The sequence below is a fragment of the Lepidochelys kempii genome, chromosome 5, assembly GCF_965140285.1.
Source record: "Lepidochelys kempii isolate rLepKem1 chromosome 5, rLepKem1.hap1, whole genome shotgun sequence".
Taxonomy (NCBI): domain Eukaryota; kingdom Metazoa; phylum Chordata; order Testudines; family Cheloniidae; genus Lepidochelys; species Lepidochelys kempii.
The window spans coordinates 122,903,916-122,931,197 of record NC_136384.1 but is presented as its reverse complement, the minus strand read 5'-3'; the positions used below and the strand labels follow the sequence as shown (position 1 = coordinate 122,931,197).

The following is a 27,282-nucleotide window of genomic DNA, read 5'->3' as shown; positions in this document are numbered from 1 at the left end:
CATCTCCGTCCCTGAGGTTATTGCAGATTAAAAGGCGGAAAAAACGCACTCATGATGACATGTTTTCCGAGCTCATGCAGTCCTCCCGCACTGATAGGGCACAGCTTAATGCATGGAGGCATTCAGTGGCACAGGCCACGAAAGAATTAAGTGAGCGTGAACAGTGGAGGCAGGGCGCGATGCTGTGGCTAATGGGGAAGCAAACAGATATGATGAAGCATCTGTTGGATCTGCAGGAAAGCCAACAACAGCACAGACCCCCGCTGCATCCACTCTGTAACCGCCTACCCTCCTCCCCATGTTCCACAGCCTCCTCACCCAGACACCCAAGAACGCGGAGGGGGAGGCTCCTGGCACCCAGCCACTCCACTCCAAAGGATGGCCCAAGCAACTGAAGGCTGTCACTCAAACAGTTTGATTTTTAGTTTGGCTACAATAAGGCCTTGTCCTTCCCTCCTCTCCCACCCCACCCGGGCTACCTTGTCCGTTATCTCTTTTTTTTTTAATTAATAAAGAAAGAATGCATGGTTTCAAAACAATAGTTATTTTATTTTGAAGGGGGGGAGGGTGGTTGGCTTACAGTGAATTAAAATCAACAAAGGGGGCGGGTTTGCATCAAGGAGAAACACACACAACTCTCACACCAAAGCCTGGCCAGTCATGAAACTGGTTTTCAAAGCCTCTCTGATGTGCAGCGCACATTGCTGTGCTCTTCTAATCGCCCTAGTGTCTGGCTGCTCAAAATCGGATGCCAGGTGATTTGCCTCAACCTTCCACCCCGCCATAAACATCTCCCCCCTTACTCTCACAGATATTATGGAGCAAACAGCAAGCAGTAATAACAGTGGGAATGTTGGTTGCACTGAGGTCTGACCTAGTCAGCAAACGGCGCCAGCAAGCTTTTAAACATCCAAAGGGACATTCTACCACCATTCTGCACTTGCTCAGCCTATAGTTGAACTGCTCCTTTCTACTGTCCAGGCTTCATGAGCCATGGGAGCAAGGGGTAGGCTGGGGTAGGTGTGACCGTGTGGTGCTGCCGGCTGGGAGAGCAGCCTCAGGCAGAAGCCTCCAGCTCGTATGATCTTCGAGGCAGGACTGAATCTCCATGAGATGAAACTTAAAGAAGAGAATGACCTGGAGTCTCTGGCTCCCATTCAGTGCTCTAAGAGGAGAATAACCATGTCTCGCCAGGCACCCCTGATTGACCTCACCGAGGTCTGCCAGGAGCACCCAGGAGACATACAATGGCTATCCATCCTACTGCACTGTCTGCCACAAAGGCAAGTAGCTGCTGTTGTGTAGCAATGCAGTACCACGTCTGCCAGCAGCACCCAGGAGACGTACGGTGACGGTGAGCTGAGTGGGCTCCATGCTTGCCGTGGTATGCTGTCTGCACGGTTAACCCAGGAAAAAAGGTGCAAAACGATTGTCTGCCATTGCTTTCACGGGGGGGGGGGGGAGGGAGGGCTGACAACATGTACCCGAAACCACCTGCGACAATGTTTTTGCCCCATCAGGCATTGGGAGCTCAACCCAGAATTCCAATGGGCAGCAGAGACTGCGGGAACTGTGGGATAGCTACCCACAGTGCACCGCTCTGTAAGTCGATGCTAGCCACGGTAGTGAGGATGCACTCCGCCAACTTAATGTGCTTAGAGTGGACATACGCAATCGACTGTATAAAATCGGTTTCTAAAAATCAACTTCTATAAAAACGACCTAATTTCATCATGTATTGAATGTAGAAATGTAATAGTAATGTATTGAACTCACTCAGATCAAACCATTAAAGTTTGAAGAAATGAGACAGCCCCGGCACATGCGTTGTTTTGAGATTAGATGGGAAAAAGAACCCAGTGCTAGACACCAGAATATACTGAATGAGAGACAAAAAAGGCTTTAGAGGGCTGGTCCAATAGCTCTTTGAGTTTGACTCCCAGGCCTGATCTTCCATTCCCTGGGCTGGCAAGGGCTATGTATGCTACAAAGGCAGCACTGGTCAGTGCCTGGCAGCAGAAGCACATCACATTAGTCTGTGATTGAGGAAGGATCAGTCCTGAAGGGCTCCAAACATAACCCCACTCAGCCCTTGTTGGCCAAGGAAGGTAGCTGAGGGCCCTGAGGAAAGAAAGCTCTGTCACTGACCTCTGGGGTGGAGGGAAAATGTTTCCCCAGTAAAACAACATTTAAAATGCCACAGCAACTTTGTCCTGCTCACATGAAGATGCCCAAGGGAAAAAGTTCCCAGAGAGTAGCATTGTACCAATACTTGGCCATCCCATGCCAGATCCAGTTCCCCTGAAGTCAAAGACAAGTCACCAATTGAGTTCAATTGTGCAGTATCAAATTCATAGTGAGGAGTGCATTAAACCTCCCGGTACAAACACTGCTTTCCAAAAGCTACTTCCCTAGATGGCCCAAAATACATTTTGGTGGGAAAGGATGGGTGTAAAGTGACAACATTCCCTGGTCTCAATGCAACTCCTTCATTTGCAAACCCTGAAATTGGTGCAGCATTAAGTGAACTCGACCAGGTCAAATTACCTATTGAGCTTGGAGTGCTAATGCAGAAAATACAATTGCTAGTAGGGAAGATTTTCAAAAGTGCCTAAGGGAATTAGGCATACAAGTCCCATTGGCTTTCAGTAGGACTTATGCACCTAAATACCTTAGCCACTTTTGAAAGTCTTCCCCTTATTTTTCTGATTATTTTCTGTATTGTCTGTTTCTGCTATTAGTTCAGTTATGATCCCATATTTGCAATAAACTAAAAAGAAACCCCAAGAAATTTAATGACATACACTTCTGCAATCACCTGTCTTAAAGATCCACATATACGAGTTAATAACCTTGCAGAAAAAAAGACACACAAAAAGGACAATATCTAATTAAATTGCATTCATTTAGCTAGATTAGTAACAAAGCTGGCTATTAATTATATTTGTTATTTTTTGTGCAAAAAAAGAAGAAACACAATGTTTTGAGATTAGGGTGACTTTAAGAAGCATTTTAGAGCTTTTGGTGTCCTGCAACTTGAAAACGGCTTTAGCATATATAACTGCACGGTGTTTTGTGGGATCATAAAAGAAAAACAGGTAAAGAAGAGAGTTAACTGTATGTCTGTGTATGTGAGAGCAACACACATAAAAATAAAGCACATTTGCACTTGTCAATAACTAGAAACTGTTATAAAGCAGCTTTCCCCTCATTTGAGTCCTCAGCAGTCCATTCAGAACAGCAGCAAATAGTTCTGGCTGTATAATTTCAGATCTGATTCAAATTTTACGACGGTTATTTTATTGCCAAGAACACGTAATCTTTGCATTTGGGGCCTCTCTGGAAACCATGCAATTCATAACCAACTATTAAAGTGAGCTAGCTACTGTACATTCTTAAACTGTAGGCAGCTTCATCTTGCTTTCTGACAGTATTAGAATTAACCAGAACCTCTGTGGATAACTGATGCGGATTTTAGGAGTCTGCTCTCTTTCTTTGGCTACAACAGAAACATACATGAATTACAGTTGAAAAGAAGAGAGGAGAAAAAGGAAAATCAGGGATTACAGGGATTTTTTGTCTTCTTTTTTTGCATCAGCATGGAAGAATGAAAGTGTTTTGATACTTACAATAGCTGTCGGGGTCGAAGCCAGCACGCAATACAGCACCAGAGGTGAAATAAAACTCTCGTCCTCCGTTCCTGGGTAAGGCTTCATCAAATCTCCATCCTGACAGAAGAAACCCTGGATATGCACCTGGAAAGTGTCAGAGCACTCGAAGTAGTAGGCGAGCAGAACGGTCCCAGCCATGATGACGAGCTGAAAATACAGCATGGTCACACAGAGACATTAGTTGCTGTTTAGCAGATGCAGCTGGGGCTCTGAGCTACTTTAGTCCCACGGAATATCCTCCCTCCATCACCCCACCAGCTCTTCCAGTATTGTTCTGTGTGTGTGTGTCTCTCTCTCTCTGCTTTGTAACATCTGTTACATAAACCTTTTGGCAAACGACACTAATGAATGTCTCAGATCGAAGTGGGTCTGCAGCACGGCTCACAGAGGGACTGGAGCTTTGGCGGCTACTTTATCAAAGGGTGTGTGAGTGTCACCAGCAGCAACATTCCATGCAAACTAGCAGGACAGCAGGCAGGGCCACAGACTTTGGTGGTAACAGCCTAAAATCTGTGCATGCTGGCAGGGGGTGAGTTTGAAAGAACAAGGGTTGTAGGGGGACCAAAAGCCATCGGCTTCCCACTGTGGAATTCAGCCAGTGCAGGGGAGAGTATATACCGTGACAGTCCAGTGAAGCCCCGTGTGGCTCAGAATGGGGACTCCTCTCCAGGTAAAGCAGAATATCGAGTTTGCCTTTTCATGGAGCTGCCACTTAGAAGGGAAGCTTCAAAAATCTATTCAGGAGGAGCCCAAAAATCTGCCAAGGGGAACAATGGACCCAGCCTGTTTGCCAGCAGCTCTTCCTGTGACCACGTCTCTGCTCCGGGCTTCACACGTTTGGGGCTCTGCTGGCTTTCTACAGCCCCTCCTTCCCTTTCCTAGCACGTAGTAGATGGCTGTGCCTACTTTTGTACTACTAGGATTCCCTTCAAGGTCTGCTCCAGCATAGACCCTCGACTGAGTCTGGTCCTTTAAACATGCTTATTTCACCAGGATCCATCCTGGTCTCATTTTTTGGTTTCATTGTAATGTTTGATAACGTATTGCTGGGGAACAATGCTGGCTTGGCAGCCCCGAGTCTGAAGCCTTCTATTTATCCCCAGAACAGATCGGACAGGGCCACAGTAGTGCAAGCTCCTCCCCAAATTGCTGACGTCCACTTCCCTCAGCCCTGACCAGGAGGGATTATGCTACAGAAGTAAGAGGATAAACCCATTCGCTGCTGCCGGCTTGCAATGGGACCAATTAGCACAACAATCTGAACCTGGCACATCATTTTTAACATTATCATGTTGTCTTGTGAACATATTAAAGGCTCCACAAAAGGCTCTTTTCCTTTGTATGACTGACCACCAATCAGAGCTGTGCAGGAGCAAAAGCTGGCTGGCCAAAAGCCAGTCCTCTAGGTGCACCATTCAGTACAAAGTAGGCCTGATTCTTCATCACCCTGCACTATGTATAGCCCATGAACGCACGCTGACCTGGTGGCATTTCACACCCACTTTGTACCACCATAAATGCCTGCACAAGATGCAGAACAACAAAAATTCAGGCCCAAGATCCTGTTTACAATCATCTTTCACAATGGAGGCACGTTAGTCATAAGTATGTTTCCAGAGGCGTCATGAATGCAAAGCTATTTAGTAGTGAGCTAGGGAAAAAATCAGGGCAGGAATAAAATACAGATCTTAATTTGTCTTTATTTTTTAAAGTCACTGTGCAGTGGATTGAAAATATAGTGTTGCAAGATTATAGGAATAGCCATTTAATATTAATTGCAATTCTTCCACAAAGAGCCATTTACAAGATGTTTGTGCATCTATCTAGCTCGTGGCCTGACCTTGCACACACATTTTGTCAAGGATGCACAAGGGAACCACAAAAGATGTGGAGAGTTTGATGGAGATGCCAGACCAAAAGCCGGTGCAGCTAGATACAGCAGGTAGGAGGCAGTTGTCAGGACTACAGAAGCTTAAATTCAGATTTGGCATGTGGTCACATCATTGAATTAAATATGAAAATGAATAATTCAATCAGTGCAGAAGGCCTTGTGTTTTTTCTATTTATATTAAATTCAGTTTCCTTTATACTGTCCCTGCATTTTCAGTTGTCAATATGTTGGAGATGGACTCTGAAACCTAAAAATGACAACAAGCCATTAGGATATATGGGGTGGTTCACACCTCTCGGGATATTTCTTCAAGCTTTCTGCATACTCAGGCAGATATCACTCCATCAGTTCCACTCAGGTCAGATCTTCAGTCTCTTCACATTCATGAAGGCTAAAAACATAAGGTAAATTTGCAAACCCTGGTTCCATTGAACTCAGTCGGTGAAACTATCATATCCCTTAGGCCAATGCCAGGGGGCTGGGACACATGACTGATGAGGAGAGGCTGAGGGAACTGGGGTTATTTAGTCTTCAGAAGAGAAGAGTGAGGGGGGATTTGATAGCAGCCTTCATCTACCTGAAGGGGGGTTCCAAAGAGGATGGAGCTCAGCTGTTCTCAGTGGCAGATGACAGAACAAGGAGCAATGGTCTCAAGTTGCAGTGGGGGAGGTTTAGGTTGGGTATTAAGAAAAACTATTTCACTGGGAGGGTGGTGAAGCACTGGAATGGGTTCCCTAGGTAGGTGGTGGAATCTCCCTTCTTAGATGTTTTTAAGGTCCAGCTTGACAAAGCCCTGACTGGGATGATTTAACTGGGGTTGCTCCCGCTTTGAGGAGGGGGTTGGACTAGACTCTTCCAACCCTAATCTTCTATGATGGCTTCTGAAAATCCCACCCATAATTTATTTTTCAGAATGAAAGCTGAGATTCAGGAGCACAACTCTGAAGCCAGGGGTTAATTCTATAGCATACATGAGGCCCACATTATTTTATGCCTTGCAGAAACAACAATTAGCTGCATGAATTAGCTGCACCCACTTTAGCGGATCACAGAATTTTGGTTCCATCTACAGGCAGATCACATTGCCCTAGATTTGAGGGGTGTGTATACCCCAGAATTGGGATCAAGTTAATTGCAACCCTATTATGTGCATTCAGCCACCCTGAAGTAATGAAATAAAACACCACATAGTTAAGGGTTAATTTGGAGACAGGCTTTCAGAAGCAAGGTCATATCTAGCTGGCAGCTTCTGCTAATCAGAATGGGAGGAGGAGACAGGCAAGAAAACAACTGAGACTGAAACCTTTGGTGGGTGGAAAACCTTGAGTCTAGACGCCTCTGATATTAGAAAGTTTATTGAAAGTTAGTAAAAGGATGATCCAGTAGGGGTCATTATGACCTATGTGTTTTGTAGTTACAAAAGTACACTCTATTAGCTGACCTCAGGAGCAATTCTCTGAAACCATCTTGAGAGATGTTTTTCCTGACACCCTTTCTCCCTGGTGGGTGAGCAACTGGCCACTGCGAACCTGCTGCTAATTACTCAGTACTGTTCCAGATGTTAGGTAAATATCTGGGACGTTCTAAATCTACTGTTTATGTCTGTGTATGCTTAAATCTAATAAACTGCAGTGTTAGACAAGAGCATGCTGACTTGCATTTAATCCTTGATCAGACAGAATCGCTGAGTTCCTGTTGATTTATTCTTACCACCACCTAGAGCAAAATAGTTTAGTTGCCCCTGTTGGGGGTTCTGAAAACCCCAAGTAACAACATAGGCTCTTTTTTAAAGGCTTACTCAAATGGAATGAAGTTTGGTAATTAATCCTTACAATTAGGGCCCTACCAAATTCATGGTCCATTTGGGTCAATTTCACGGTCATAGGATTTTACAAATCATAAATATCTGAAATCACGAAATTTATATCTGAAATTTCATGGTGTTGTACTTGTAGGGGTCCTGACCCAAAAAGGACTTGTGTGTGTGGGGGGGGTGTCGCAAGGTTATTGTAGGGGGATTGCAGTACTCTACTCTTACAGTCTTACAGACTGCTACTCTTACTTCTGCGCTGCTGCTGGCGGTGTCAATACCTTCAGAGCTGGGTGGCCAGAGAGCGGCGACTGCTGGCCGGGAGCCCAGCTCTGAAGGCAGAGCCGCCGCCAGCAGCAGCACAGAAGGATGGCATGGCATGGCATGGTATTGCCATCCTTACTTCTGTGCTACGGTCTTCAGAGCTGGGCCCTTGGTCAGCAGCCACCATTCTCTGGCCACCCACCTCTGAAGGCTGCAGCATGGAAGTAAGCGTGGCAATACTGTGACCCCCCCTAAAATAACCTTGTGACCCCCTTTTGGGTCAGAACCCCCAGTCTGAGACACATTGGTCTCCCCCGTGAAATTTGTACAGTATAGGGTAAAAGCACACAAAAGACCAGATTTCACAGTCCATGGCGTGTTTTTCATGACCGTGAATTTGGTAGGGCCCTACTTATATTTAAATCTCCGAAACATACATATTTTTCACTTTTTCCCTCTTAAGTTGAATGCTAGCGCATTGATATAAAATTTAGAAGTCATTGCTTTCTGCAGTTTTTAGTTTGCTTTCTCTGGGTGAGTGTGACATTCCCCTGGTGTTATCTGGACTGGTGATCTACTAGGTCACTCCAATCCTTGAATCTGGGAGCCAGCCTTACCCTGCTCTGCTCTGAGAACTCTCACTCCCGGGCTGTTCACGCACAGCCTCTAGCATGTAAACTGCTCCCACCTACGTGAGGGAGCAACCGAATGACACTAGCCAATAGCTCCGGTCCCAGACACAACCCTAGGAACCTCTGTCTTGCAATGCCCAGTTATTCCTGCTGGATGCTGCAAGCTTGTATGAGTTCGTAAATTTAACAAAGAAATTGATATGTACCAGGCTTGTTATCCCAAGGGGAGTCTCTGACACACTTCAAACCAAACGCACTGCTTCAAGTAGAATAAACAAACAAATTTATTAATTAAAGAAGATAGATTTTAAGTGATTATAAGTCAAAAAGTCAGATTTGGTCAAATGAAACAAAAGCAAAACACATTCTAAGCTGATCTTAACACTTTCAGTGCCCTTACAAACTTAGATGCTTCTCACCACAGGCAAATGTCTCTCCCTTTTATTATGTTCTTTCTTCGCTCTTGGCTTTGCCCCCACCCCTTTAGGGTCAGGTGAGCATTACCTCATCATAGTCCCAAACTGACCAAGGGAAGGGGGGTGACTCACTCAAGAGTCTGACAGATCCTTTGTTGCTGCCTAGGCCAGTGTCCTTTGTTCCTGTGAGGCTGGGCTGGGTTTGTCCCATACATGCCCTGATGAGATGTGAACTGCCCCTGTACTCCTGGAGAGTTTTGCCTGGGTTTGTTTTAAGCCATGAGGACACATTTTCAGCCTCATAACTACATACATGATATTACAACCCATAACATTAGTATAACAACAATGCTCAGTGCATCATAAGCCTTCCGAAGACACCCGACATGACAAACTTTGCATTGGATACCACACAATCATATTATAAGGATGAACATGGGGGTACAGGATGTTCCCCCGATGTATAGAGTGTCACAGAGTGACAGTCCTTAAATTTGAGACTTTACAATAGATCACCTTGCAACCAATGAGAGCTAAGCCACCTGCTTTACCAGAAATCCACACAACTGACAAATAAGCAAGTCTCTGCAGAGATCTGAAAACAACGAAGATGCTCATTATTTTGTTGCCCCACCAACACAGCCTTCTAGGAGAGGAACTAACTCTACATGAATTGGGGACACCCCACCCCGCTGAAAGCTGGTATCGATCACTAGGATAGGAATTGATGAAATGCCAGTGTTATAGTTCAGATCTTCACCTCGGTCTGCAAGGGGAGATCTGCATAGCACAGAAGGCAAGAAGGGAGAAGTGCCAGCTTTTTAGTATTGTTTTTCTCTTCCCACTAGATACCCCATCACCCTAGGAATCAGCATTAACACTAGGAGACTAGGTAGGAGCGGGGGGATGGGTTGGATTGTCTTCTACTCTATGTGCAGCTTACCACCCAGTCATAATACTTATAGAGTCAATATTAACCCAAGTGCTCCCCCTTCCACCCCAGGCTGGTGGCTGAGCTCTGGCACCACAGGAAGCAAATGAGCCAAGAGAACCTGAGGGGTTGCATGACTCAGGGCCTTGGCATGGGCAGTTCTTGCATCGTCAGCTTGGACAAAATCCTCTTTCAGCGTCGGAGGCTGCACCCTCATTTGTTCTGCAAAAGGAGGGGCAAACTTCCTCTTCCTCTGAGTCTCCTGTGTTCTCCATCTGCTTAGGATGTAAACACCTCAGGGCAAGGACCACGTCTTCTCCTGGGTCTTGTGCAGCACCAGTCACTCTGTTAGCATTTAATGAGTAATACATGATGACTACAAGGGAAGTTTAGGCAGAAAATAAATAAAAGAAAAGAAATCATCATCTTCATCATCATCCAACCTAGCATGAGGACAGGAGACTGGAATTAACATTCAGCTTTTGTGAAGGGAGCCATGAGATATTTCATTTTAAATGTACTGTGTCCAGTTTTGGGCCCCACACTACAAGAAGGGTGTGGAAAAATTGGAAAATGTCCAGCGGAGGGCAACAAAAATGATTAGGGGACTGGAACACATGACTTATGAGGAGAGGCTGAGGGAACTGGGATTGTTTAGTCTGCAGAAGAGAAGAATGAGGGGGGATTTGATACCTGCTTTCAACTACCTAAAAGGGGGTTCCAAAGAGGATGGATCTAGACTGTTCTCAGTGGTAGCAGATGACAGAACAAGGAGTAATGGTCTCAAGTTGCAGTGGGGGAGGTCTAGGTTGGATATTAGGAAAAACTTTTTCACGTGGAGGGTGGTGAAACACTGGAATGTGTTACCTAGGGAGGTGGTGGAATCTCCTTCCTTAGAAGTTTTTAAGGTCATGCTTGACAAAGCCCTGGCTGGGATGATTTAGTTGGGGATTGGTCCTGCTTTGAGCAGCGGGTTGGACTAGATGACCTCCTGAGGTCCCTTCCAACTCTGATATTCTATGATTCTATGAAATGGCCACAAGTGATCAGTATTTCAATTTACTTCTCTTCAGAAAAGCAGCATTCCAGTGGCAAACCACCCCTTTAGCATCATATTCAGGGACTGACCTCTTACAAAGAGCATCTACCGACTGAATTACAACTTCTCTAGCAACTCGGTGGTCTCCTAAGTACTGATCCAGTCTGAAATTGCTTACCTAATGAATCTGATGATCATATGGAGACTCTGCAAAGTGCACTAGAGATTTTGCTATTCCTATTAATTTTATTAAGGTACTCACATACTATGGTGATGGGCAGCACATAAGACCCTAAGATAGGGAGACAGATCCATCTAACTCTAATCATTGTTATTTAAAAAGTGAAACCAAACTTTAAAATACACATGCCAACCTAGCCTCCATATCAAGATGACTAATTAGAGCAGTATAATACAACACAATAACAGAACTAGAAGCATGACTCATCCTAATAAATATCTGCCATTTGCTAACTTGACATTCTGTTTGCACGTTGCAAATAAAATGGGTTTTAAACATTCTGTCCATTATTTAATTTACCTTGCTTAGTGTAATAATGTGCTACACTTTTAAAAGAAAGGTATTAATCAATTTCATTCCAAAATGGAATAAAAGGCCACACCAATTACTGCCATGGTTTCCAAATCTAAAATCTGCTCTCCTTTTAAAACGTGCTGCCCCATTCTGGGCTTTACCGAGTAACGCTGCCTAACTTCTATTGACAGCCAACCAGCCTCTTTGAAAATCCCAGCCCCAGGCCTGGTATCCAGAATGGAGATTCCACGCTTGAAAGATAGTACAACCCCTTCACCGTGTCCACAGCCCAGTCCCCCAAAATAACCTGTCTATTTACCAAACCATGGAAATCTGACACTCTCTTTGTCAGTGTCAAAGAGGGGATTATTTCAAAGATAGCTGACAAGGAAGTCAAAGTCACTAAGATAACAGCCTCAAAGACCTGCTACCTAAATTATTGTTGTTTTAGCTAGGATAACACGTAGGGCACCAATTAAGAGCAAGGCCACATAGTGCTAGGCTCAATGCACTATGAGGGAATATCTACCCAGTTTTTGGTAGACAGTTTTTGGACCAATTTAATTGTATCTGTTCTAGAAAGAGATATTTAAATTGGTGCAGCTCTTAGTTGGTTACAGTGACACTCATATAAAGGTGCTTATATTATTTCATGAGCTTTACCTATATAAGTACCTTTGTCCTGTTTCTAAAACTTTCCAAACGGATATCATTACATGGGTACAACATGTGCATTTAGACCAACCTTACGAGACAGTCCTGCTCCAAAGGGCTCATAGGTAACCAGACAAGACTAACAATGTGCTGGAGTGTTATCATGCTTATTTTACAGGTGGGGAATAGAGTCACAAAGAGATTAAATGACTTGCCCAAGGCCATATGTAGTTGAGCCAGGTATTAAATCCAGTTCTCCCAAATTCTGTGTCAGTGTCTTGACCACAAGACCACTTTTATTCTCTTGTGCTTTCTGGGTGTTTAAAGGACATTTGGGGAATAAGAAAAAAAGAACTGGAGCACTGAAAGGTTATTTGTTTTTTTTTTCCAATACACCAATCAAGTATCGTTAATAGTAAAGCTTCATGTGAGAAACCAATTCCCATTGAAACTTTCATGATTCCTTGAAATAGACAAATGTTACTGCATCCTCAATATGGACACTGTGGCAGGGCGGGACTCACTGGTGCGGCGCCTCCTGCTGGTCATCCGGGGAATTAGCTCACCAGCCTCCGGAGCGCCCTCTGCAGGCCGGTGTCCTGCTTGCCACTGGGCCCCGAGTCCCTCCCAGACACCGATGCCCCTTTCACACTGGGGTGCTGCCCCCTGGCAGAACCCTCACAGATCTGGGTCTCCCCACCCCCGGGGAACCCCACCCTCTATACCCACTTCACCTCAGTCTTTGGCTACTGCCAGTCACCACCTAGCCCCTGCTCCCTGGAACGGACTGCTGTATAATTGCCACTCATCATTGGCAAGGAGGGTCTGGACCTGCTGCTTCTGCCTACTCTTGGGCTGCCCTCTGCAACCCCAGTACCCTTTTCCTAGGCCTTCATCAAGGCCTGCACCCTGGGGATTTCTCAGGCCAGAGCTCCCCAGCTCCTCTGGCCTTTCCCCAGCCCTGCTCCACTTTAGGTACCCTGCTCAGCTCCCAGCTGTCAGGCCCCTCCCGCTCAACATCTAGAGAGAGACTGTGTCCTCCTGGCCCACTGTCCTCTTATAAAGGCCAGCGGGGCCCTGATTGGGGCGTGGCCGCTGCTTTGGCTGTTTCCCCAATCAGCCGAGGCTTGCGGCTTTCCCTAGCAGCAGCCCACTCTCAGCCTCAGCCCTCTCTCAGGGCTGATTTCAAGCCCTTCAGGGCAGGAGCGGGTGACCACCCCGCTACAGACACCAAAGCCATGCTGAATGTATCTTGCATGATACTAGAGCCTGGGCTATATAATTAAATACTAATTAAAGAAAGAAAGCCAGTACAATAGCCCCTTGTCTTTATTTTAAGGTACATTAGGGACCATCTCCAAGCCCACTGAAGTCAATAGGAGTCTTTTCAGTGATGTCAGTGGGCTTTGGATAAGAAAAGCCCACTGTAAATTTTTACTTCTTGCCCTGTATGTGACTGTGTTGCCCCCAAACGTGCTTTCCGCAGTCTAGTGTTTCTCGGATTTAGTAATTAATTGGAAGAATGAAGCCTTTGTAGGCTGCTAGTATTATTCTCACGTTTTTTTTATTCTCATGCTGCGCGATTGTGTCCAGGTTTACAGCCACTTTTCCAGTTCCATGTATATTAGTTGTACGGACCATGCTGCTATTTTCCAGGCTGGATGTCTGCCCAAGGGTGACGTCTTTAGTACAGTTAGAGCAAGAATTACTCAGCTGCCACTTTTGTGTGCATTGCCCCAAAGCCCTGGAAAGAATTCTGGCTCACTCTGCCAAAATTCCCTTGAGAGGAAGGACGGAAGCTCTCATCATCTCGCAACTTGATTACTGCAACATCGTTCCTTGACAACTGCAGCCTTGCTCTGTCATAGCCATTCGGAATACAGCTGCAAAGAACATTTTCCTAACCTGTCACTTACACCATGTCACTCCCTCTTTGAATTCCTCCCTAGCTCCCCCTTCTCCTTGCATTGAACATAAGATGCTTATGATCACTTTAAGGGCTCTTAACAACCAATCTCTCCCCTACCTATCATCTTTCACTTGCTACTGAGATATAAATTGATGCTTCCGATGTGCCAATGATACCAGCGTCCATCACCCGCTTGTTACATTTTCAAATAAGAACCTTCGTGCTTTCTCCCATGCTGCCCCTCATGCTTAGGATCCTACACAAACATCCACACAACTCATTCATTAACCTCCCTCAGAGCCCTCCTTAAAACTTGTTTGCCATGATGCCTGCAAAAAGCTTGACAAAGGTTAAACTGCTGGCGTGCTGATACCACCGGCTGTCATGCAGCCCAGCACTGTCTCATTGTTTTCTTGTACTCTCCCATCTGTCTGTCTCCATCTGTTGTCTCTTGTCTTGTACTTAGATTGTAAGCTTTTTGGGGCAGGGACTGTCTTTCTGTTCTGTGTTTGTACAGTGCCTAGTCTTTCTGTTCTGTGTTTGTACAGTGCCTAGTGGTCCATGTCTACGGCTCTTAGGTGGTATGGTAATAAATAATAGCAACAGCCCAGAGTTCAGGAGACCTGGGTTCAAATCAGTGCTCCACCCTGGGCTTCTTGGGCGATTTTGAGGAAGTCACTTAGGGGATGTCTACACTTTGAGATGGGGGGGTATAGTTCCCAGCTCAGAGACATACCTACACTAGATCTGATCGAGCTAGCGGGCTAAAGACAGCAGGTAGGTGAGGGTGGGGTGAGCAGCAGGCCTACATACCCCTCCAAGATGCACAGCATTTACTTGGAATGGCCAGCCCTTCCTGCCCTTTCCACCTCCACTTTATTTTTAGTGTGCGAGCTCAGTCAGAGCTAGCATGGGAATCTCTCTGAGCTGGGAATTACCCCCCATTCCAGCTCGAAGTGTACATGTGCACACATCTCTCTGTGTCTCACTTCTCTGGGATAATAGCATTGTCTTGCTTCACAGGGATGTTTGCGTGGATAAATACATGAAAGATGGTGAGACACTAAGGGGACGTCTACTCTGTAATTAGACACCTGCGGCTGGCCTGTGCCAGCTAACTCGGCTCGCTGGACTCGGGCCGTGGGGCTATTTAATTGCCATGCGGACGTTGGAGTTTGGGCTGTAGCCCAAGCTCTAGGATCCTCCCACCTTGCAGCCTTAGCCCCACGAGCTGGAGTCAGTCGGTATGGACCAGCCACAGGGTTTTAACTGTACTGTAGACATACCCTCAGATTCTGTGGTAATGGAAAAGGAGGACTTGTGGCACCTTAGAGATTAACCAATTTATTAGAGCATAAGCTTTCGTGAGCTACAGTTCACTTCATCGGATGCATTCAGTGCATTCCACTGCATGCATCCGATGAAGTGAGCTGTAGCTCACGAAAGCTTATGCTCTAATAAATTGGTTAGTCTCTAAGGTGCCACAAGTCCTCCTTTTTACGGATGCAGACTAACACGGCTGCTACTCTGAAACCTGTGGTAATGGAGAATGTGCAAGTACCGTGGATAGCTCTCTCAGAAACATGCCCCATGCGCTCCTTCCCTCACACCTAAGCACAGCTTGGGCCGTAGTGGAAAGTTACAATCCCCCCTTGTTTAAAGCTTATTAATTGGATTTACAGCTATTACACAACTAAGCCTAGTATGGTCATTATGCATTATTTGTTTTCTCTACTGGAAAGAATTAATACCCAATAAGACTTAATCGCCTAGTAACTGTATTGCCAATTATGGTGGCCCACAACATAATCAGGTGATTTACAGGACTACAAAGGTGAGACAGTTTTGTGTTTGAACTACATTCCTGTACAGTATAATGACAGTCCTTACAGTGCTGATGCCAAGCTTTAGAAACAACTAATTTTAGGCCCCAATCCTTCAAGCTCATATACATGGGTAGATTCTTTCACCCATGTGAAGCCCCAGTGAAATCAACAGGGCTCTGTACAGGTGCACGAGTCAACACAGTACTCACGTTACCCTAATCAAGAAAACAATGAGACAATACTGGTCAGCACGATATGCAAGTGTGGGCAGGACGGGGGAGAACACAAAGGGGCTTGTTTGAAATTTAACAAGTGGACGATGGAGGGTGGCATCATGGGCCGATCGGAGGCAGGAGTCAACATCCTGACAGCGAATGAGACAGGACTGATCTGGTGTGGATAGGTCATGAAGGGCCATGAAAGTGAAGGCAAGCAGCTTATGTTTGATGCGATAAAAAAGAGAGAGCTGGTGGAGGGATTCAAAGAGGGGATGACATGGTCAAAGTGCAGGCTGTTATCTATGCAGCAGCATTCTGAGTGGAGATGAGTGGGCCAAGGTTGCATTTGTCAAGGCCAGAGAGAAGGATATTGCAGTAATCAAGATGAAAGATGATGAGAGCCTGGACCAGAGTTTTAGCTGTGTGGATGGGTAGGAAAGGCCATAACTTGGAGATGTTATGCAGAAAGAATCTTTGACATGGAGAGAGTTTGAGTCATTTAAAACTGCACAGGCTAAAAGTAGTGTAGCATATAATTTACACAAAAGTAGTGGCCTAAATGATCTATTTCTAATTCAATTTCAGATTCATGTGTTTTACATTCAGAGGTAAAGATACAACATGCTGTGTAACTGACTGGGGCCTCTGATTGAGCTTCTGCAGGTATGTCCACCCAGCTTCAGTACACACATACCCGGAATGTCACAATGAACTCATCATGAAACACCAAATAAGTGTCATTAATGGTCACTTTGAACAAAAGAACAGCTTTGATAGGGTCCACGCTCATCTGACTTTCCCTGTCACCCCAAACACCATTCATCGCACTGTACTCATATTCAGTGGACTCTTTGTCCCTAGTAAACACAGAGCAAGTTCAAGGCAGTGTACCAATGTCTCTTGAACAAACATTTCCTACTTGTAAAAAAATAATTAAAATGTTTTTGTTACTAAAATAAACCGGGGCGAAATACTGTCCCTATTGAATCCAGTGGGAGCTTTGTCACCGACTTCAGTGGGTCAAGGATTTCACCCTAGGTCATTTCAAGTATCCAAAAGAATTTCCTGGGACACGGTATGAAAAACTGGGACTGAGCCAGTAATTGTAAATAGTACAAGTTTACTTGTAGCAGAACAAGCCCATTGTCATCTAGGAAATTCATGGCATCAGTGTGCTGCAACCTTGGCCAGCTGGGACAGCAAGGATGGAACTCACACCATCTGCTCCAAACAGAAGACAGCCCTACTCTTTGTGCTAAAGGACAGCCTCATTTAACTCTTAGCAGCAGTGTCTTAAGATGCCCAGGGGAGCAGTTCGGAGGTTATCCAGCAAATGGCAGTGGCAACCACTAAACAGGTTTCAGAGCAGCAGCCGTGTTAGTCTGTATTCTGTAGCTCACGAAAGCTCATGCTCAAATAAATTTGTCAGTCTCTAAGGTGCCACAAGTCCTCCTGTTCTTTTAACCACTAAACAGTGCACGATAATACTGTATGAATGTAGCTATATAAGAGCTAATTGCCCTGGCATACGAGCACCTTGGCAATAGTTAAAACTAATGCAAGCGGTAATGCAACCTCTATTCCTGAGGACACCTTGCCCTACAGCACATGTATAATACGCCCTCACCACCCCCGCACAGTAAATGCAGTGGGGCAGTGAAAAGCATCGTGTGTGTGAGCACATGTGGTGGTAATGTCAGATCCTGTCTCAGTTCGCCCCAGAGATTAATATGCTCAGCCCTGTGTTCTGCAGGAAGTCAGACTCGACGATTTCATGTTCCCTTCTGGCCTTAAATGAGTCTACATCTAACTTTCTAAAGACAGCCTGAATTTCAATATTCTGGAGGTTGACTGGTAGGAAGGAACACGTTCCAAAAACATGGATAATGAGAAAGATTGAGACAACACGATCATTACAAGTCCATTCCATCCAGAGGCTGACCCAGGGAGGTTGTGGAATCTTCATCACTGGAGATTTTTAAGAGCAGGTTTGACAAATACCTGTCAGGGATGGTCTAGATAATACTTAATCCTGCCATGAGTGCAGGGGACTGGACTAGAGGACCCTCGAAATGCCTTCCAGTCCTATGATCCTATGTTTCTAACTGCTACAAAGTCTATTCTCCCATTGAGCTGTGAGGATATTAGATCTGTAGCTGCCATTAATATTAATGCAACTTAATGGTTTAAATTCCTTGGGAACCAGCACAAGACTAGGCCTATAAAGCAGCTGCTTAAGCATCTGTTCTATTCCATTTCATCATGAATGACATTCTTTGGGAGAATGACTCATCTTGATACATCTACAGCACATCCAAGTGCACAGAAAAGGGAAAGAACATATACACTGCAGGGGTCAAATCCTGCTCATCTTGCTCTCGCAAACTCCTCCTGAAGTCTATGGAAGATTTGCACGAGAAAGGCAGGAAGGATTTGGCCCTCTCTGTAACCTTGCACGGTTGGGGAGGGATCCGATGCAGTGAGCAGTCTTTGTCATAGGTGAAAAATGTTATACCAACAATGAAGTCCAGACACTACAGTGAGGAAGTGAGAGGCCTGCGTACACAATTAATAATACACTTGCAGTGAGGAGGAAAAATAACCTGGACTGGGTTTCTGTGCATTAAAGAAATGATTCTAAATGAGTGGCCTCAATATGCACAATACATATTTTTAAATAACATCAGAACATACGTAAAAGCCCCCATATATATATTTAAACATTGCCTCACATCCCTAAGTATAGAGTTCCCTGCTCCTCATCCAAGGTAGCTGACTTTGCAACCTGATTCCCGAGACGGAGCGTTCTTAAGCACCTGTGGCAAGCACAAGTCATGATCCACTCTAAAAGCATTCAGTTCAAGAAAATGGCTTTGCTACAAGACATTTCAACTCTAATCAGCAATCTGACACAGGCTGGAAAGCTGCATGGATGCTGGGGAGGTGTTACTAGCAGAGGAACTCCTTTGAAGTTGGGGCTGTGTAAGAATCAGAGTGGTCTCCCTGGAACTCGCTGGGAGTCTATTCCAAGAATTAATTGTATTATCTTACCATTTCACTGTAATAATTAAATTAGGAATAAGAATAGCTTATAAAGACTGAAGCAGACCCCCTCTGCCAAAATAGGCCCTCAGTGACTTCTCAAGACATCTGTTACAGTAAAAGGAAGTTTCTGAGAAGACTACAAGATCCTAAAGCATCTGAAACTATATACACTTCATCACAAGGTAAAAAACACAGCATCTGATTCTCATTTCCAGGAACACTAATGCCCCTTGATAGCACTTTGTCAGTGTAAAGGGAAATCTTAAAGAATTTCTAGCTATTTTGAATGCCCTTTTCACTGCCAGAGGAACGTAAAGGAGCCCCATGGCTCTCCTATACTGGTATAGTTACACCAGTACAACCCCTAGTGCAGACACCGTTATACTGATATAAAAGTGCTTTCACTGGTAGATCTTATTCCTGTATGGGAAGGGGAATAAACTATACTGGTAACAGATATTACCTGACCCACCTTATCTCTCTAATCTATTGAAGTAAGGCACTTTTATACTAGTATAAGAGTGTCCACATTAGGAGTTGTAGTTGTGCAACTATACTGGTAAAAAATATATACACTCCGAGCCAAAATGGTTGTACCGGTATAAAATCTCAGTGTAGACCAGGCCTTACAACAAATGGCAATCAGGCTCCTAGCACCACAGGAGGAGGTGTCTGGATCTGCTGCTGGTATCCTGAAGTCAAGGTGGAACAAGTGATTTGTGCGTAGTTTGATGGAAGTTTGTAAACTCTTAAATAGAACAGCCGGAATCTAAGAATTGCAATTTTTCAATCACGAGCCACAATCCTCAACTTTTAGTATGTAAAAAATCACCTGGTGGCTTGCAGCTTTGCAGCATCCCAAATAAGCAAGTGCTGGGGATTGAGGCTAGTGATACTAGACACAGCCACGCAAGACAGAAGCAAGAATAGGTTCTCTGGGTATTACCTTGGAGATACAGGTAGAATGACGGCAGTCAGGGGCACATGCTGTCATGGAAAGAACTGTGAAAATAGAGTAGCCTAATAATGGCCTAGATTGTCCCCCACAGATCTAAGCACAGAAGTAACCCAAAACTACTGAGTGTCAAACTTCACTTAGTCACTGACAACTTCCTACTGCAGACTTTTAATACAGGAATTAACATGGGCCCCCAATGGCCTGACTTTGGGGTAAGTATTACATTCGATTCTGTTACCCCTAACTTCATCTCTTCCTGCTACAATATGTATGTCAGTTTGGGGCCTTTCTACCAAGAACATATTTCCAATACCAGCTGTGGAAGTCACGTCGACTTGCCACTTGGGAACAGAGCTCGGGTCAAGATGTCTTGCCATGACAAACATGAGCACACCAGCTGGCATTGCCCTGTGAAAGTCAGGACAGTAAGCAACCCTGCCCAAGCCCACTGAAGCCGGATATCGTCTTTGTCTTGAGTGCAGCTGACCTCAGCAGCAGTTCCCTCCTCCCTTTTCCGTCTCGGCTGCTGGGAGAGCTTCCCATTCAAGGCAGAGGGAAGCTGTCTTGTTTCAAGTCCCTCGGGTGATGCTCCCCTGTCCTGTGAAAGCTGGTAGCAGTATGTGTAGAGACATTTCATTATAGCTGCGCGGGAACAATGGCCCCTGACTGCAGATCAGTGCACTTTCCCTTCTTTTTATTTCCCCACCTCCTCACGTATGTGCAATTAAAACCTTTTGATGGAAGCTCACAGTAATGGGGAGACTGAAAACAACTGCTCTTTATTGATTATGAAAGATACTTCCTAAAAAGCAGCTGCTTCTAGCTTCTTGAGGATACTGGTTATCCTGGTGCTAAGCATGGGTGGGTGGGTGGCAGGAAAGGCTGTAGGGTTTTATACACTGTAGGCTTTGCACCAAGTCCTCTTTACAGTGGCAGTGTAAAGGAATCGTAAAATGGAGTATAATTTACACGCACTTTAAGGCTCCTTGGTGCTCACAGAGGGGTGTAAAGGGGCGTTCGAGTAAATGAGAATCTGCCCCCTTGTGTAGGCATTTACAGCTGTGCAAAGTGAACGCTGAGTAGGTACAAAACACTACCGTTGTCACCTGGGAGCATATTGCGCCCCCTCTGCACTCGTGGCAACGTCAGATACAAGGCAGTGGAGAATGAGGTCTGGTCTATTGGGGGAGGGATAGCTCAGTGGTTTGAGCATTGGCCTGCTAAACCCGGGGTTATGAGTTCAATCCTTGAGGGGGCCATTTAGGGATCTGGGGCAAAAATTAGGGATTGGTCCTGCTTTGAGCAGGGGGTTGGACTAGATGACCTCCTGAGGTCCCTTCCAACCCTGAGATTCTATGATTCTATACTACAGCCCTATATCGGTATAACCACAACACTCAAGGTGTGAAAAATCCACACCCCTGAGCAACGTACTTCTACTGACCTCCCATTCAGACAGTGCTAAGCTGGCAGGAGAGCTTCTCCCGCCAACATAGCTACCGTCTCTCGAGGAGGTGGACTACCAACGCCAACAGGAGAGCTCTCTCCTGCCGGCGTAGAGCATCTTCACTCAAGCGCTACAGACGTGCCCCCAGGCTCAATATCACTTTTTATTTCTAGTATCCATGGTAAATAGCCATCCTCATTTAACTAGGGCCATTGTGGAATCTCCATCACTGCGGGGGGGGGAGGTAAGAACAGGATGGACAACCACCTGCCAGGGGTGGCCTAGGTTTACTTGGTCCTGCCTCAGTGCAGGGGGCTGGGACTAGATGACCTCTCAAGGTCCCTTCCAGCCCTACATTTCAATGGTTTAGCAGCTGCACGTTTACAATGAAAGCCTGAGTGGAATGTATTAAAATTTACCAGAAACCACACTCTGTTGAAAGCCACGACGGGAAGGAATTACATTTAATGGAAGCCATGGCTTCCAAATGCAGATGTACGGTATGTGGTGTGCCACTCTCAGGAAAGGACAGAATGGAGATTCAGAACAGGTGTTTGAAACATGGAACAAGCGGCCTGATTCTGCGCCCTGTCTTTAAGCTCTGTGCAGTCATTTGGTGCAGTGCTCAGCCCTTACATCCACTTGGCACAAGTGTAAATGGACAATGCAAGATGCAGGGCAACGGAGAACCAGGCCCACTCTGTGCCAAATGGTGCAACTGAAGACGGGCTCAATGATGAGCTGGGTTCTGTGAGTGGAGTTTTATCGGGGTGGAAAGATCACCCTAAAATGAAACTGCAGTGTGACCTGCAAGTCCCGCTAGGGGAACAGGCACGCAAGGGAGAACAGATCAGGGTGCAAGGCCTCGAGGGAAGTCCCCGACTCCCCAGCTTGTTTCCTCTTGAACCTCTGTTCCCTCCAGTCTACTTCCCCATTTGGTCACTTCAGCTTTACATCCTCATTAGCCCCCAGTCCATCCTTTTTGCCCCTCTCCCTGCCCACAAGACCCTGAGGCAGCCAAACTGTTGCATCTGGCTGGGCACCTGCAGGGGTGCATTAAGAAGGGAGGGTTATCACAACCTTCCCAAAGGCAAGGAGAAGGGACTATGGGAAAATCCTGCTCAGTCATTGCTACCATGCAGTGAGAGGGTCTGTAGCAGAAACGGGGACAAGCACCCAGGGAATCGGAGGCAGCCACTTCCATTTTCTTATTATCAAGGTGGTAAATCAATAAATAGTGATACTAAAACAAAGTTCAAGGCGCCGCCAGAACATCGGCCAGGTCCCATAGTTTGAGGACGCTCTTACTAAATGACCCAAAGGTCTTTCCTTTTTACTAGTCACTATTTGTACTAGGAGTGCCTAGAGGTCCTCATCAGGGCCCCATTGGGCAAGGTGCAGTACATACATGCACTTGGTAGTTTTTAACCTCTGTTGCCCTGAACCATACTGTACCTGTGTAACCCACTGGTCGGTGTACGTTCCACCTCCTTCTGTGCCCAGTCCACAGAGGATGTAGGTCTGGTACAACTCTACAGCTTGAGACTCAGACTTTTAGTTCTGGAGGTCTCCAGTTCAATCCTTGTACACTGACCTGTAGGGGACGATGCTGGGATACTAATGAGCAATGTCTCGCAGTCTTCTCCCTTTGACAAAATAGGTTTTTAAGCTTACAGAATGTGCCTGTCCCCTGCACTGCCTGTTACCAAACGCTCTCCTTTGTATTCATATTTTATACCCACAGCACTTGCGAAAGCTCACAGTGCCCATTATGCTGGTGTGGGAAATACCGATCTGCCAGTGAGCTATTGCAGGTTTTTCCACGGCAATCTGTTCAGTGCCCGGCTGAAACAAATCGATTCTCTGCATTCAGCATGAGTTATCAATTAACAAGAGTCAATGAGAACTACTGGAATGCTGAGAGCACAGCGGACACATTCCGGACTTCGTCACCCTGCCGAGTGACTGAGCTTTGCTGGCACCATACACACAAAGGAGACCACTCTAGGCATGGGATTTTGTTGGTGCTTGTCAAAAGTTGGGATTCCCCCATCAGGGGCTGGTCCAGTGAAAGTCAGACTCAATGGCAGGAACTGACCTAGGCATAGTCCATGAATTAAGTACTAGAGGGGGTTCATTCCATAGGCAATCTTCCACATTGCCTCTGCTCAGAACAGTGGGTTGAATGATCATCTAGTGAGAAGGCCAGGACACTATTAACCCATACACGGATATATCCAGCCGCGTCACTCTAACCTGTTGTAGCCATGTAGCACAAAACCCTGATCTGACAGTTCGGGTTCCAGCCCACCGCTAAATAAATGCTAGTGTCACGCACATCACAATGAAAAAAACTAGAGGCTTTGAAGTAAGAACAACCAGAGAGTCAGATCAACCTCTAGTGGAAAAAGCTGAGAATGACACCTTCTCAGACTCAAGGAGTGAAAATCCAGGGGAGACCCAAAGCAAACCATCACACTGGTTAAGATGAATGTACACCAATAGCAGCAGCGCAGAAGGAAGGATGGCCTGGTATGGTGTTGCCACCCTTCCTTCTGTGCTGTTGCCTGCAGAACTGAGTCCTCAGTCAGCGGCTGCCACTATCTGACTGCCCAGTTCTGAAGGCAGCAGCGCAGGAGGAAGGGTGGCAACACCATAGCAGGCCACCCTCACTTCTGTGCGGCTGCTGGCGGGGCGCTGCCTTCAGAGCTGGGCGCCCGGCCAACAGCCGCTGCTAACTGGCTGCCCAGCTCTGAAGGCCACGCAGACGTGAGGGTGGCAATACCACAACCCCCCTACAATAACCTTCTGACCCCCCTGCAACTCCTTTTTGGGTCAGGACCCCCAATTTGAGAAACGCTGGTCTCCCCCATGAAATCTGTATAGTGCAGGGTAAAAGCACACAAAAGACCAGATTTCACGGTCCGTGACGCATTTTTCATGGCCATGAATTTGGTAGGACACTAAACATTAGGAATCACCGAGTAAGATTTGATCTGCTTCAAATTCTATTTTCAAGATTTGAGATTCCGGTGGCCAAACTATTGCTAGGATTCACCAGGGCTCTGCTTTAAGCTGTCTGCACGGCACACGTTATGGAGGAGAGCACTGTTAATGTGTTGCAGAACGTGTACGTGAATTCTGCAGACAACACGCAGTTAAAATAAAGTGGACGCTAGGGACCTAGGCAGCCACCGAGTAAGCCACAACTGGGGTAAGCTGCAGCACTCAAGTGAACGGCTTCTTGCTTTAAACAAGCATCGAAAGATTCACAGAAGGAAGAAAGCCGGGTTCGTTTCCTGCGGGCATTGTGCTTGTCCAGCATTCCTGAGCCGCTCACCCATTCCACCGATGACCCTGACAGCCGTGTTGGTGGCGTGGTGTATTACTGTTACTGCTGAACAATCCCGCGTTGCTCTGGGCACCAGAGACGAGCCCAGCCCTCTACCATGCCCTGGGCACCAGAGACGAGCCCAGCCCTCTACCATGCCCTGGGCACCAGAGACGAGCCCAGCCCTTTACCACGAAGTGCAGCATCGTTCTGAAAAACCTCGGTATTTGGTCTTGCCTTCAAATATCAAGGCCAAACCCTCCTCTCATTTACACCAATGCAGCACAACTGAGTTCAGTAAGAGAGCAGAATCCGAGCCAAACCTTTATGTTCTTGAATCCCTGAGGCTCCCCTGCCAGGGCTAATGCTGTTCTCATCCTACTGGCCACTGCAGATTATCCCTCTGGATTGCCAGCGCTGGCTCATAACCCCTTCACCCTGGTGTCACATGGGTCATTGCAGTCCTCTCCCCTCTGCCTCTCTCTTTTAGAATCTCCTCCCCCCTGTCAAGCTGGAGTCAATTTAGTGCTGGTTAAAGGGGTTGGAGAGACAGCACCAAACGTGGAGACATCCACTTTCCCTACAGAACTTGTACGTACCAAGGACCTGAGTCAAACCTTTTTGTGGAGATTGGTGTGGAAGGGGGCCTCGCACAGGATGGCCGGTAGAAGCCCCTCATAGCAGGTTACTCCCAGTCATTCTACAGGTGGGAGGGACAGTTTGGCCCCAGCAGTTCTGACTGCAAACCCCACGGATCCTGGTGGGTCTACAGCCTCCCCCTACACATGGATCCCCAAACCCTGCAGAGGGTGCTGCATGGAATCAGAGGCAGAGGGGGACATATCCAGAGTGGACCCCCTACAAGCTTATTACCTCCAAGCAATCCAGCCTAAGTGGCTCCTCCACCCCACCCTGAGTTTCATGCAGAGGCTGTTACACATCACAAACAGACGAAGGGATAAACAGACAGGGTGCAGGGCCATAAGTGTTGGTGCTATCTGGAAGAAGTGTACCCGTGTAATTGTAACTATAAAACAGTATTGCAGGAATTATGTTTTTTCCTAGATAAATTCAGCAGTCAAATAAATGATCCCTGGATCTTTTATTGCAGCATTTAATATCTGCATTGACATTTTCAACAGAAACTATATAAAATCTATAATCATGATCTCTTTTTTTTTTGCTAGCAATAGATAATGCTGAACACAGTGAAAGGATTTATTAGTTAACTTTTACAGACTGAACCTAAATGGCAATACATCTGTTCAACATTTTGCAGTCTCTAGATTTTAGCAAGATACTTTTCATTTTTGGTCTGCTTACTAATTTGCTTTTAAAATATTTTTAGTGGTCTCTTTTTTATTGCTGCGGTTATATTTTTCTCTTATGAATTAGATTTAGCTCCAAGCAAGCCATGTTATGTCAACTTGTTCTTACTACTAAACAATCACCAGAAAAGGGCTTATTTGTGATAATGATTGTTCTAGGGGTTTGGTTTTGTTTTGTTGTCAAGGCACAGAGGCATTTTGCTATGGAGGGGCATAACATTAAATTTTATTATTTAAACTGAAATCAGTTTTGAGGAAAGTATATTGGATTTTTTCTTTCAATTTCAGAATGATATTAGTGCAAAGTATTATTAAATATTTGAGTCTCATGTATCTGTGTTTCTACTTAAATCCAAAGCAGTTCTTCTGGGGCTTATCAGCAGGGGACATTAATGCTACATTAAATTCAAAATACCAAACTACCATACAAGAAGTGCTGTCTGTAGTATTTCATGATTTTAATTTCACTTGCTTTCTTCTAAGTGTATTTTCCTCAACATTTAATTAATTACAGTAGAACTCGAATTCCAGATAATCTTCTGATGGGGCAGTTTGCTTACTAATTGCTACATGCATTGTACAGATTTCAAAAATCCATCGTATTATATTTTAAAAAAAAAGAAAAAAAAAAGAGGTGGTTGATTTTAGGATCAACAACAACATCTGTCGTTATGCAGTAGAAGGGTGCATCTTCAGTAGGCCAAAAAGGTGTGTTTGCTAACAAGTGGTAACTAATATGAGGTAAAATCCTAGTTAAGATGAGGAAGTTTGTAGTTGCAATACAAATTAACAAGTCATGATAAACCCGAGGTTTCCTCAAAGCCTTTAGCTCATCCTACTAACTCCTATTAAAGCTACAAACTGCCTTGTCTTCATTAGGATTTTGCCTCATGTTAGTCACCACTTGTTAGCAAACACTAGTTAAGAACACACTATTTTTCCTTGTCTTCACTAGTATTTTACCTCATGTTAGTTGGCACACATTAGCTAACAAGTTAAGAACACACCTTTTTTCCCTGTGAAGACAGCTCACAAAAGTCTTGATTTAGGATGTAAACTGATCATTGCAGGGGTCAGGAAGGCAAAAATAGGGCTAGCCTTGTGTTGGCCTTCTGCATAGGGCAGAATTTCACATCAGGTGCATTTTGGGCCACTCTTTGTCTTGCTGACATTGGCCACTGCTGGAGGAAGGCAGGCCATTCCTGACAGTCCTAGTTTTCTAAGGTTTGTCCCCCAGCTAGTCCTGAGACAAAACCAGATGAAGTTTTGTCCAACATAGGGCAGGGCATGCCATTTTGAAGAGTATGCTTCTATGCCCCCTGCCTCATATGCACCATGCGTGTGAGATCATGCTTGTGGGGACAGAGTGGTGCGGTC

The 27,282-nt window shown here is 45.6% G+C and overlaps 1 protein-coding gene across 4 annotated transcripts in view; it reads right to left on the bottom strand.

The window, feature by feature from the left end:
- Nucleotides 1-27,282, bottom strand: part of PLPPR1 (phospholipid phosphatase related 1) — a 179,906-nt gene that overhangs the window by 45,811 nt on the left and 106,813 nt on the right. For 3 of the 4 annotated variants that reach the window (XM_073345698.2, XM_073345701.2, XM_073345697.2), the window contains one exon: nucleotides 3,630-3,818. In XM_073345698.2, the coding sequence (XP_073201799.1) occupies nucleotides 3,630-3,818 (189 nt within the window). Of the gene's footprint in view, nucleotides 1-3,629; nucleotides 3,819-5,854; nucleotides 5,962-27,282 lie in introns of those variants that run through there. The other variant, XM_073345702.2, reaches the window with a different exon arrangement.